Genomic DNA, 13,672 nt, shown 5'->3' with positions numbered 1-13,672 from the left:
TCTTTATAAGAAGAGAGACACACAAGCAGAAGACAGCGGTGTGGTAATGGGGGTGGAGATCGGCGCAACGCATTTACACATGAGAACTACTGAGGCCTGCGGACAGCTCCCGAAAGCCGGAAAGGCCAGGCAGAAATTCTGCCCTATCGGTGTTGAGGGAGCGCGGCCCTGCCCACACCCTGATCTCAGACTTCTGCCTCCAGAGCTGCAAGAGAATAAATTTCTGTTGTTTTAGCTCCCTCTGTCTCCCCGTTTGTGGTCATGTGTCACAGGAAATGAAGACACCGGGCCTCATCTTCCTTGTCTGAAGATGGGGAGATGAGGCAGGCACCCATGTTTAAAAAATTTTGAATTAAGGAAACCTAAGTAATATATAAAAATATCAATGAAACCTTTCCTTATGCTCAAAATTGAAAATATATGTGTTTATTGAAAATCCAGCCTGGAAGGGGTGGTTTCAACTCCCCGGGGAATGGGGGAACCGGAAATTGTGTTCTTGTCCCTTGGCAGTTTTACCCTAGCCAGGGGATTGAACGAGCGCTGTGGCAGACGCCATGGTGACCAGTGTGAATTCCCTTTACTGAGGTGCACTCATTCCAGGGAAGGTTCAGCTGTGGCTCCTCTCCCGAAGGTTCTCACTGGCCAGTGAGAGAGGTGCCTGGCTACTAGGTATCTGGGACAAACTCTAAGGTGCAGTTCCTGCTCTAGCGCCCCCTGCAGAATCAGAGGCTCGGGGACTCCTGAACCACATCTCTGCTCAAACTGCTTCCCAGGCTTGACCCTGCCTGCCACACAGCTGTCTCCTAAGAGAGCTTCCTCCACCCACCACACACGCAGGAATCCCCATCTCAGTCTGCCTGCCACACAGCTGTCTCCTAAGAGAGCTTCCTCCACCCACCACACACGCAGGAATCCCCATCTCAGTCCCTGCTCCGGGGCTCCCCTCCCAGCACACCTGCTCATCTGGGAATCACAGCTCCTGGCTCTGTTTGCACAAAACCTACAAAGAAGTCACTCTCCTGCTGCTATTTTAAAACATGAGTGTAATTTAAGAATATCTTTTGCAACCTCATTATCCAAAGGCTGAAACCCACCCCGCCCTCGAAAATCAGTAACTTCAGAAGTTAGATGTGACAAATTGCTCCATTTAAGACAAAATGACTATTGTTAATGAAAGTACCAGCAGCCTCAGCAATAGTCCGGGAGATTTAAAAGTAGAATTGAAGCAAAAAATTCACTCCAGGCTTGCAGATAGGCTGTGCAGGAAAATGGGTTTCTCCTTTATCTCACATTTATTTTTAGGGGGAAGCACTTTTGAATTATGTGACTTAGGCAAGGCATATACGTCTCCAGACTCAGTTTTCCCATCCATAAAACAGAGTAGTGCTCCTCCATGGCTTTGTTGTGATGGCTCAACATGTTACTACCTTTTGCTCCTGAGTGTCTTTTGACAGTGGTTCCGCTGTTTCTTTCACCCATGCCCACTCTGTGCCCCATCTAAATAGAACCTGTCCCTGCCCTTGCTGGCTACAAAACACCCTGAAGCTCTGAGTTCAAAACTTCCTCCCAGCCCCAAAACTCCATTACTCACCCGCCTTTGAACCACAGGGATTTGGACATCTCTCCTTCTCCCCGGGCCTGTGGAACAGACAGTTGTGGTGAGTGTGGCTGCCCTTCCCCAGGGCCAGGCAGTCTCCACACCCACTTCTGTCTTCCCTTTTGGTTGTAAGTCAGGAAACCTGGGGACCTAGTCTTCACTGTGTCCTTCACTGTGAGCTCACTGGTTGTCTCTGGACTTTTTCATCTGCAAAATGGGAGAGAGGAGTTCTTCTCTGCCATCAGCCTTTGTGGATGTCAGTCTCCTCATCGGTCAACCTGAGGTTGTGTTAGCATCATTCCAGCAAGAGCTTATGCTTCTGTAGCCTCTGGGGATTCTCAGGGGCTGGTTCAAACACTCACAAGAACCTATCATTCCTTAAACTCCCTGNACTTCTGTCTGTGAGCTCACTAGTTGTCTCTGGACTTTTTCATCTGCAAAATGGGAGAGAGGAGTTCTTCTCTGCCATCAGCCTTTGTGGATGTCAGTCTCCTCATCGGTCAACCTGAGGTTGTGTTAGCATCATTCCAGCAAGAGCTTATGCTTCTGTAGCCTCTGGGGATTCTCAGGGGCTGGTTCAAACACTCACAAGAACCTATCATTCCTTAAACTCCCTGCAGCCTCACCTGCCTGTCTGCTTTTGTGCCCCAGGGCCCTTGCCCAAGCTGTGCCACCTGTGTATATGCCCTTCCACTTTCTGCACCCAAGAAGACTCCATTTATCATTCAGATCTCAGTGTAGACCCAGAGTCTACACCTCCCATGTCCCATGCAACTAACTAAAGGGTAGCATGGCTGAAGGGGGAATGGGTAGCACTCTCCTATGAAATGTTATTGAAGTATTTTGAATACTTTAAGTGTCACCTCCTCCAGGGAACTTTCCTTAATTGCCTTGCATTTTTTTCATGTCTCATCTATAAAACTCAGAGAGCCCACCCACATTTATTTTTCTTGTCATATCACTGGTTCCAGGACAAGGGTAATAGTTGTTGTTTTGCTTTTTTTTTCATTTAATTTGCCGATAAGAGTGAAAGTCAGTCAGTAGATTTTTTGCTGTATATTCTTTCCTACCTTTTAAATTTGGAATCATGTGAATATCTCATTTAGTAAAAAAATAAAATTCTTTTTTTAAACTAACAAGAAATTTGATTTGAAATTTTTGTGGCTCTGATACTGGATGGTTGAAAATTTTGGGAATGTGATTAGGATCTCCTCTTGCCAGCCTCATCCAAATTTGGAAGTTCTCCCTGGATAATAATACTGCTCTGTCTGCATCCCAGAGTCATTTGAATGACTGAAGGAGTAAGTTAAGGGTCTCAATCCTTCTGCGCATCTGAATGGTCATCATGTTGACCCTGACATTAATTTTGTTTCTCACTGAATTTGTTTCCTAACACTGACCTGACTCCGGACCTTTCCCAACAGTGACAGTGACACCCAATATGATCCCAAGCACTGATCTTGTCCCCTGATACCAATTCTAACTCTGACCTCTGACTGCGGCCTTAATTCTGATCTTGACCCCTATTCCTAACCTCTACCCCTATTCATGAACTTGATCCCTGACATGGCTGTAGCCATGATCTAAGTCCAGGTCATAGCTCATTTCTCCTCCCCTGCTTAGAAATATCAGGTTGGCATGGGAGAGGCTGGGCTGGATCTTGGTATGAGGGATAGAGCAGGCAGGTGTGGGTGAGACCAGAAATGGTAGAGCCAGGACAAGGGCAGGGCAGGCGAGCGTGCAGCCGGGTTGGTGTGGGCAGAGCCATGGAAGGACCAGGACATACAGAGGAACAGACATGGTAGAGGGGGTGAGGAAGTGGGCATGGCCAAGCTGCTCATGGGGCAGGGCATGGACTGGTGTGGTGGGAAGGGCTAGGAAAAGGACCAGTGTGGCAGGAGCATTAGAGGAGGGGGAAGTGGGCATGGCCAGTCTGGGCACGATCATGGATGGGATACTGGGCAAGTGTGAGCTGGCCAGGGCATTCGCTTACCTCCTGCAGCTGCAGCCGCACTTTGTTGAAGGCTCGCAGCCAGTTGGCCTTGGCCCTCGACATGGAGTCCTGACCCTCCTGGCCTTCCTCATCTTCTTGCGGCCTGAAACTGAGGCACGGGGCATCCTGAGGTTCCAGGGCCAGCTCTCCCTCCTCCCTCTGCCTTCTGAGTGATGCCTGGTCCTTCAGAGACACTAGGACCCACCTGTGCCACCCTCTGACCTGTCCCAGTACCCCTGTCCCCTTCCCACATGCCCATCACCTCTCTGACAACTTTGGGTCCCCGGACTCCCTTTTCCATCCTCCTGGCCCCCTGGCCCCTCATAAATCTATTTGCCCAGGGTCCTCCCAATGCGTTTGTGACTTCTCCAACCCCTCACAACCCCTAAGACACTCTCATGACTCAGCTTGACCTCCTCTAACTCCACTGAACCCCCTCTGACCACCTGGGCTCATCTTGATTTCGTCAGTAAACCCATGGTCCTGTGACAACTCCACCCTCCCCTCCAATTCCCTAGGTCCATGTTCACTCCATCATGGCACCACTGACCCCTGATCATGGTGACCTTGTGACAGCCCCTCAGCCCCCTCTCATTACCTCTCCTCAGCTTTGGGGGCCTCATCCCTGGGCACCCGCTCAGCTGTAGGCACCTCTTCAGGCACAGCTGGCTCGGGGGCCACTTTGGCCACAGTAGGGGCCTCAGTGGGCAAGGACGGGGCCTTGTCCTCCTTCTCTGGGGCGGCCGGCAAAAGACTGACACGCTTGAAGTCCTTGGGCTCAGCCACGGCTGCCTCCTGGTGCTCGGCATAGACACGGATGTCATCAGGCACCTCTTCTTCCTCTTCCAGCTCTTCTTCATCCTCAGGCAGCTCCTCCTCCTCTTCCTCCAGGAAGTCCTCCAGGTCCTCATCCAGCTCCTCGTCCAGCTCCTCATCCAGCTCCTCATCCAGCTCATCCTCATCCTGGTCCCAGTGTGGCGAGTCCTTGTGGTAGCTGACTGAGCTGTGGCAGGAGTGGTAGGAGTCCCGGTCCCGCTCGTCCTCCAACTCGGAGCCCTGCAGGCTCTGCTCATCCGGGTCAAAGTCCTCACTCAGCTGTGAGCTGCCCTGGCTCAGCTCCCCTGAGGAGGCATAGCGGCTGCTGCCTGTGGGGCTGAGGGGACGAGTCGGGCTCAGGGGTGGGCACAGAGCCACCGCCCAACCAGCCCCAGTCCCACAGGTCCAACACCCAGTTGTTTGCTCAGCATTGCTTGAGCACCTGCCGTGCACTGGGCCCCGCTGTAGGTGCCAGGGAAACACGGCATGAACAAAAGAGACAGAAAGCCTGCTCTTGTGGCATTTATGGTCAGGGTGGGCAGACAACAAACTAGATTAATGAACTTAGTGATCACTGATGACCTACTTTGTGTGGGCCCTGTCTGTGCTCCTCCCACGTGCTGAGGACCCTGAATCACTATCCTCACCACAGCCCCCATGGAGACCTAGGGATCCTGCGACATCACTGTGGTTGTTGTGCCTGGCGCTTGACATCTCCCACCTCAACCTGGTCCTTCCACCACTGAGCCCCCTTGTTCACCGCGGCTCAGGGCCTTTCTGCCTCCACTCCTTGCCTCAACCTCCACTCCCAGCGGCCCTGCCACAGGTCCCCTTAACTCCAGCTTGCAGACATACATAAAATTCACTCATTTCTCTGCACCCTGGGCCCTGGCCTGGTCCAGGCTCTGCCATCTCCACACGGTGCTGCCCAACATCCACTCCCATCCCCCACAGTCCCTGCTTCCCACAGAAGCCACAAGAGGGGCTTCTTTGAGTTATAAACCCAATCACATTCCACCACTGTCCAAACGCCACAAGGCCCTTTAGTGTCCTTGGAACCGAACCCATGCCATGCCCGGTATCTCATGTGGCCCAAACCCTACAACCTCCCCATCCTCACTTCCCTCTCTGTCCCTCTTTCTGTCCCCTGCTCTGGTTGCATCAACCTCCTTGCTGTTCCTCCAACAACCTAAACTTGTGCTCACTTCCAGGCCTTTGCACTTGTTGTGCCCTCTGCCAGGAACACACTTTCTCGCTTGATTTTCATCCCATTTCTGCCACTAAATGTTTGACCTTGAATATGTTATTTCATTTCCTTGGATCTAAAAAATAAAGGCTAGAGTAGATGTTCAGTGTCTTAAAAAGTTCCTCCCCAAATATTTTACCTATAAACCAGCTAAACTTTCTGCGGTATATATTAACTATAGAAAAATTCAAAATAAGGGTTGTCCAAATATCTGCCAAACATTGTATTCGTCAATGGTCAAGTCAGAGTAGGAAGCTTACGAAACTTTCCTTCAAATTACGTTTTACCCAAATTCTCACACTGTCCAACCGAATTTCCAGCAAGGATGAATGTGTTTTCTATTTATCTAAATGCCGTACAAACATTCAAGCTGTTTAATTCCATGTTGGTTATTGTTCTGTTTGGAAACCAGGACTAGGGTGGTCAGGTCAACGAGGAGGGCGGCAGGCTGGAGTTTCGGCCTCCCCGGCTCAAGGACCGGCACCCTGCCCTGGGCAGTGGTAAGGTGCACCGGGGCCAGAGGCCCACCTCCTGGGCAAGTCTGGGGACAGCCTACTTTCAAAGGGGTGGTGGCGATGGCTGGACAGAATAGGAGCACGTCCCAAGTCACTGTGCCTGCACTCACTGGCCTGGAACACAGGGTTTGGGGCAACCAGGAGGGCTGGGCAGGACCACCTGAGACCCCCAGCCAGCTGCTTGCTGGGATTTTTCCAACAGCACTGTGTCTCACACCCCCCACTAATAGTGATCTCTTGCCACCCACCCCTCCCCCGCCCAGTAAGACAGTAGATAGGGACCAGTGGCTTTTTAAAGGACTACGAGGAGCCCCCCTATTTCAGTGGGACCAATTGGGCATTTGGACTTTTCTTCTTCAGTCAAAGCAGACCCACTTTTCTTAAACTTGTAGAATTTCTTGCAAAATTTTGGGTAAAGCAAGGGCTCTAGTGCTTATATGGAAGTGTGAATGCTGCTTCTCTAGACCCGGTTACCAATACCTCAAGCTCCCTCCAGCCCCCTACTCCTCTTTTCACTCCAGGAGTCAGGGCTAGACACACACACACACACACACACGCACGCAGGCACACACGCACAGGGACCTCAGCTCCAGGGTGGCTACCTGAGGGCCTGCGGCTCGGAGAACTCCTCATAACTGTGCATGGAGTCACTGTAGGATTCCCGGGAACCCAAGGGCGGCGGACGAACAGAATACTGGTGGACTGAAGCATTGGGCTGGGATGTAGTGTAATAAGGTGGGGGGATGCTGTTGCTTGTCTCACTGCGATAGTCACTGTCACGATCATCCACTGCACTGTCAGGGTCATCATCTGGAAGAGAGAGGAGGTGAGGAGGGAGAGTGTGGAGGGACGGGCGGAGGAGAGAGAGGGGAAACAGAATACAATGGGGGCCAAAACAGGATCTTAGACAGGGGATCTTCACTGGCTGCTAATCTAAGAAGAGTAATCAGAATGAATGAAGGATATTGGGTCATGTAAATAGAGGTACAGGCTTTAGAATAAGGGAGGTGAAAACCCTGCTTTGCCTTATGTGGATCAAACTGGACCTGGAGTCTGGGGTCCAGGGTAGGTGCTACAATGTGAGGACAGTGGCAAATGGGAGGATATCTTTCAGCTCAAATGTAAGAATGGACTTTGCCAAAGTCCAGGCTCTCTGAAACCACTTTTCCCCCCAATCAGGCAGTGAGCTTTCCATAACAGGAGTCAAGCAAACACTCAAAGAAGTTGGAGGGAGATCAGAGGACAAGGCGGAGTACAAATGCCCTTTAACCCTCAGAAATCTCTTGGTATCTGAGAATGGAGACCCCAGATCCGAACCCACAAGCACAGGAACAAAGAAGGGGCTCCGACGAAGTGCCCTCTACCTCGAAGAGGACTAGGTCATTAGGTGGGCAAGTCCACCGCACAACAGAATCTACCGATAAAATGGAGCAGGGTACAGTTGCCAAACTTCAAGTGCTATGTAAAAATTAAAGGATGTTTTTAGTTTGGTTTGTTTTCCTTAGTAAAAAGAAAACAGGTGTTCTTTCTCAGTAAGAAGAAAATGGAATTGTGTCAGGGGATGTTAGATCGTTGCAGGACAGGAGAGACTATCTATTTTGAAAACAACACTTGGGTTGAAAATGGGCTGCAAAAAAAAATACCCTGATTGGGTAGCCCACGGCATCAATTTACTGGTGATTTTGAACCACCAAAGAGGTGGCTAGCCTCTTTTGATCTCTTTAAGTATTTTTTTAAGTATTTTTGCTCTAAGTATTATTTCCCAGATGTTTGCCTATTTTTGTTTCTCAGTTATTTTAACCTTCTAATTTCTTTCCAGCTAATGTCTCTCTCTCTCTCTCTCTCTCTCTCTCTATATATATATATATATATACACACACACACATATATATATCCAACAAATAGGTCCAATTCTTAAAATGTGGTAAATTTTTAAAAACCAATTCATACTTTCCCCTCAGTTATTTTGCCTTTAGAAAAACCTTAATTCGTTTTTAGCTGGCAAAGCTGGCCCTACCAAGGCAACTGTGGATCCCAGTTTCTCATTTAACTTGGGCCGCTATGACCTCCGAGCTCTCCACCCTGTCCCCGCTGCTGCACACGCGCTGTCCGTGCTGACGTTATTGACAGAGGCAGAGGCCGGATTCCACCGCTCAGGGTGGTGGGGTTCAGGGTGAAACTGTGATCCTGTAAAAGCCTGAGCTGGGGGATCTCAAACCCGGACGATCCCCCTCAAAGCTCTGGAAAATTTGTCAATGTCACCAAATTGCCCCTCTGACCAATTGGTTTTCTACCCAATTATCTGGGTCTTTGGCCAAATTGGCTTTCTCTTTACCAAACTGTTCTTGACCAAGCCAAGATGTTTTCAACAAAGTTGTAGGAGGCTGTGTGCATGTAGACCCAACTATTTTTTCCTGACCAATTGTCTGTTTTTGAGAGGCAAATTGCTTTTGAATGTGTTCTTTTCGTTTTCACCCAGACTCTGGTTTTTACCAAATTGCTGCTTCCAACTTTCAAACACATGTGTCTCCATAAAAGGTTCTGCTTTTGGCCCAGTGCTCTATGTTCTTTGCCTAGTTATCAGCTTTAGCCAAATTGGTTTTAACCAAAAACATCTCTGTTTTTGATGGTATTGTTTGCTTGTGGCAAACTGGTTGTTACCAAATCTTTTCTGCCTACTGTCTATTCTGGTCAAGTTGATTTCTGACTGACTTATTTTTGACAAGTTGTTTGGACTGAAGTACATGTAAACAGTTTCCCTGGTCCTGGAGGGAGCGGGGAGTGGAGTTTGTCCACCAGGGAGAGGGTGGGGTGGAGGAGCCCCCAGCTAGCGGAGGAGAGAGGACGTAGGGTCATATGCAGACTAAAGGACTGGATTTCTCTGGAAGAGGAAGGACATGGGAATGAGAGAACTCTTCCTTAGGGAGAGAAATGGGTATCCAAATTGGGGGGATAGCTTGTCTCCCTCCCCTGGGGGCAAATTGGAGGGAGATGTGTGAGGGGCTTTGGAGGGAGGTCTCGGCAATGATATCCACCTGGGGACCCTTGCTCTCTGCTCTGAGACTCTCTTTCTTCCCCACCCCCACCCTCGGAGTGACTTTTCCAGGTGGTGGAGGAAGATGGGAAGACAAAAAGAGGGAGGAGTCACAGGAGAGGAGATGAGGTTATACGTGGGGAGTGGGGGGACGGAGGTCACAGTGCCCAGCTGGAGACAGGCAGGTCTCCCGTCTAAATGCCCAGGCCTTCCAGCTGAACCCTTCCACCCCATTGGCAGTGCTCACTCCCCACCAGACAGAGCAGGACCCCCCAAGAGAGATGTTAATGGTTGGGGCAGGAGGGCAGGGAAGGCGCCTTGCCCCAACCATTAACATCTGGGGCCTTGTCTGGCCCCAGTGTCCCAGCCAAGGCTCCCTGCTTCCCTGCACGGTGGGGAGGTGGGGTTGCCAGGCATCCCCTCCCCATGGCCTCCCAGGATGTCGAGCTGAGTACTTACTCTGCTGCTCACCCCAGCCAAAATAACTCCAGTTGCCTACAAAGAGAAGGGGCAGAGATGGTAAAAGGGAGCAGGCAGCGAGGCACAAGGAGGGGGGCTCTGCCGTCCTCCTCATTCTCCCCATCTCCTCCCACCCAGGACCCCAGTCGCCTCCTAACCTGAGGATCTTTCCCTACGTATCTGTTTAACCACTGACACTTGTCACGCCTTCACTCACCACCATGGGAGAAAGGCGGAATATCTGTTTTTTGAGGAGGGCACAGGCTCGGCCAGGAAGTAACAAAAAGGGCATTTAGGACCAGAGTTTTCCAGCTCTGAAGTCTAGGGAAAGCACACCCCTCTCATTCCCTCCCCTATCTTGTGTGTGAGGAAAAAATATTGAATTGGAAATCTTAAATTTTGAAACACCCCTGTTGGCGGGTTTTGCTCATCCTGCTCATTGTACAGGTGAAGAAACAGGGCTCAGAGAGGTGGGAGGAGCAGCCTCAAGTCACACAGCCTCTGAGCTTCAGGGCCAGGAAGGGAACCACATCTCCCTTCATCGCTCCCAGTGCCTGGCATTGTGGGAAATGCCTCAGACCAGAAACCTGACTCCTCTGAGCCTTGGCTGACCCCTCCAAGAACGTTCCTAAAATGCTGGGAGGTGGGTCTCCATTCCCAAACTGAACCCACTCTTCATTTCAATCCACCTGCCCAGGTACTCTGTCATCTGCTCCTGCTTCCACCTCGTCTGTCCCTCCCCCACCACAACCTTCAGTGAGCCCATTCATGGGGGTAGGGGGATCATAATTCCTTCTGGGAAGTGATGGCTTCCCCCCAGGCAAGGAAGTCAAGAGACTTTCTCAGTAACATACCCCAAGTTAGGTCAGATCTGCAGTCCCCTAGCAGCTCCCCACACTAGGCCCTACCATCACCATCCTGGGCATATGGGGGTGTGAAAAACAGGTACAGGGAGACAGTGAGAGAGGAGGGAAGGGAGAAAGGGGAGATAAGGAAGAAGATGGAACTGGAGAGAGAAGCTGAAGTGCGGGGTGGAGACAAAGCGTCATGAGTTCGGGTTCTACCCTGGGACTCTGCGATCCGTCACTTCCTCCCCACTCGAGGACTCAGGAGGAACTTTTGGGAAAGAAACATGTGCTTGGCCCATGGAGAACTGGTCTGGGTGCCTCTGAGTGTCCACAGGGCCAAGGAACATAAACAATCTTGAAACCCCAGCCCGGATGGAGGGGCAGTAGGCAGAGGAACGTGATGATCATCAGCAAAGACACAGTGCAGTGGGAAGAATCCCTCAGACCTAGTTCAAATCCTGGCTTTGCCTCCTGCCGGGTGTGTGACCTTGGGCAAGTTGCTTCTCCTCCTGGGCCTCAGTTTCTTCATCTAAGGAAACAGGCGAGTGAAACAGCCTTTGTCCATCGTCCGTGCACCTATTTTACCTGTGTCGGCAGGACTGTCAGTATCCGTCTGCTCCCTCTGGCTGTGCGCTGCCTGGGGGGCCTGTGCCAGCCACACAAAAGAGCCCCTCATCTGGGTTCGATGAATAGGATTAAAGTGTCTGCAAAATGTTTTTAAGCCTCTAGATGTTCTGGGACCCCTCAAAGCAAAGGGCTGTCAGATGCACGGTTTCAAAGAGAGCAACTCCAGGGGTCAGAGAGGGACACCGGCACCCCTGCGGCCACAGAGCCAGGCAGAACTCAAACCCAAGTCCAGATCTCTTCTTCCCTCCACCACACTGTGAGCACTAACTGCCCACTCTCAGGACCCGTGCCTCTGGAGAGGAGTTGGCCTGTTACACACAACACCCACGGGTGGGGAGGGAGGTCAAGGAAGGGATGGAGAGGTACTTACAACACTGGTTGCTGGGGACGGGGAGAGGCTTGTCTTGTTCATCTTGGAATGAAAACTGAGGGGAGGGAAGGAAAGAGGGCACATCTCAGAGGGGCCAGGAGCCAGGGGACTGGGATGGTCTTCTGCTGTGTCCCATCCTGACTCCCCCGTGCCTCTCCAACCCTCTCCCTCTGGAGGAGAAAGATACAGATGTTCACAGACAGACAGAGATACATACAGAGAGGCAGGGAGACACAGATACAGAAAAAAGAAAAAGAGACACACATGAAGGAAAGAAACAGAGGCGAGAGAGACAGGATGGAGAGACAGACAGACAGAGAAATGAGGTTGGACAAAAAGTACCCACACGTGAGTACTGGCCCCTTGCCCTCCACCTCTCACTAGAGAACACTGTAGTCTTGTCAGCTATTCCTTCCCTGCCCTCACCTTTTAAAGACTGTCCTCTGGGCTACAGGGGGTCTTTGCACTGTGGGGATATAGAGCCAAGAAGATGAGGAAGGGGCGGCATGGAAGAGTGGAGGTACAGGGGCTGAGGCTTGTGGGGGATGAGAATTTTTAAGAAAGTCTGAAAGTGTGACTTGAGGAATTGAGGGCTGTGAGGCAGAGAGGGGGTGTGAGAACCGCTTCAGGGCCCCTGTATGTCCTCAAGGGCATTTGGCAAATGCAGAACCTGAGTTGATTGAAATCACCATCACATTGTTGGTAGACTGTTCCTGGCTGACATCCTGCTTGGAGACGGGATCACAGGAGTCACAGATTCAGCTGGGTTATGAAGAGTTAGAGACACAGATATAGGGAAAGACAAGCAGGGAGACAGAGAGCAGAGGACATGGGGAGATGAAAAGACAGACACAAGAAGGAAAGAGGCCCCCATGTCAATACTCACCTCATCCTGGTCCCGCATAGCATTCAGCTGCTCCAGCTTCTTGGCCCAGTAACGGGCCTCCTCCTCAGGAATGTCTGGAAGGGGAGTCCTGGCTGTAAGCCTGAAAGCTGCTGCCGTCCCCTCAGCACACACCCCGTGTATCCTGCAGGTCTACGGGGCTGGTCTCCAGTGGGTCTGGGGACAGGGTGGCAGCCCCGTCCCACCCTGCCCCAGCACTGCCTTGGGGGTGGATGGAGAATGGGAGAGAGGATGTACCCTAGCATTACAACAGTGGGGGAGCCATGAGTCTTGGAGGGACGACATGGGAGAACCAAGCTGCTTCCAGGAAAGGTGGAAAGGCCTCTTTGTGTCTCTACCTTTGTTTATCTCTGCTGTCTCTCTCTGTCTCTGTCTCTTTTCTATCCCCAGCTCACCCCTGAAGCCAAATCTCTCACCAAGGACCAGCCAGGGCAGTTCAGACCTCTGTCCCATGGATCTAGAAGCATTTGCTTCCCCCTGGTGACCTGTAAGAGCTGGAACATGCTCTATACTCAGCAGGTGCACACCTCACCTGACTCGCTGAGACCCAGAAAATCCTCTCCTCTGGGGAGAGGAAACTTTGCCCTCACAATGAGGCTTATATGGCCTACCCAGGCCTGACCATTATCCTGGGACTGGGTGAGGGTCCTGCGCCCCCCAAACTCACCTAAGGGCAGCTCAAAGCGGGTGTCAAGGAGGATGCGGTGGAAGGTGGGGTCCTTGGTGCCACAAATTTCACTGTCCGCCATGATGACCTGGGAGTCCAGAGTCAGCCACTCTCCAGGACCCTCCTGGGTATAGGGAGCAATGAAGACAGGGGTCAGGTCCAGGTCAGGTGAGGTGGATCAGGTACCTGTTAACACGAGTTGTCTCCCTCATCCCATCTCATCCCTACCCCAAGAGCCAAGGCCACACCCCCACTTTACAGATGAGGAAACTAAGACTCAGAGGGAAGAGCCCGGTCCAGGGCAACATGGGGACTTGTCCAGGGAACCCAGAGTCAAAGACCCAGAGAGAGGGCCCTGTGGAGTCAGCACGGGTAGTTACACAGCCACTCCTCCTCGCTGACAGCAACTGTGCAGTCCTAGCTTCATATAAAGGCCCTGGTGCTCCCACAATCCAGGAAGGAAATCCTTCCCCTAGTGAATGAACCAGTGCCCCTGGGTTCAGGGACACAAGCCCTTCCACAGGTGGGATCCACTCTGAACTTCAGTTTCTTTATCTCAAGTGAGAATGATGTTCTGTGGAACTTGCTTTCCACAG

At 51.4% G+C, this 13,672-nt stretch overlaps 1 protein-coding gene across 7 annotated transcripts in view; it reads right to left on the bottom strand.

The window, feature by feature from the left end:
- Window positions 1-13,672, bottom strand: part of UNC13A (unc-13 homolog A) — a 55,526-nt gene that overhangs the window by 28,707 nt on the left and 13,147 nt on the right. For all 7 annotated transcript variants that reach the window (XR_005063999.1, XM_037028734.1, XM_037028736.1 and 4 more), the window contains exons 5-12: window positions 13,077-13,200; window positions 12,392-12,465; window positions 11,506-11,560; window positions 9,661-9,696; window positions 6,770-6,977; window positions 4,189-4,743; window positions 3,591-3,699; window positions 1,592-1,638 (exon numbers count right to left, since the gene is read on the bottom strand). Coding sequence is in view for 6 of the 7 variants with exons in the window: in XM_037028734.1 (XP_036884629.1) it covers window positions 1,592-1,638; window positions 3,591-3,699; window positions 4,189-4,743; window positions 6,770-6,977; window positions 9,661-9,696; window positions 11,506-11,560; window positions 12,392-12,465; window positions 13,077-13,200 (1,208 nt within the window). In the remaining variant the exon portion in view is untranslated. The remainder of the gene's footprint in view (window positions 1-1,591; window positions 1,639-3,590; window positions 3,700-4,188; window positions 4,744-6,769; window positions 6,978-9,660; window positions 9,697-11,505; window positions 11,561-12,391; window positions 12,466-13,076; window positions 13,201-13,672) is intronic.

Source organism: Sturnira hondurensis, unplaced genomic scaffold (genome assembly GCF_014824575.4).
Source record: "Sturnira hondurensis isolate 20B ecotype Veracruz unplaced genomic scaffold, ASM1482457v3 Scaffold0020119, whole genome shotgun sequence".
NCBI classification, from domain to species: Eukaryota; Metazoa; Chordata; class Mammalia; order Chiroptera; family Phyllostomidae; genus Sturnira; species Sturnira hondurensis.
This window is presented reverse-complemented; position numbering and strand designations above follow the sequence as displayed.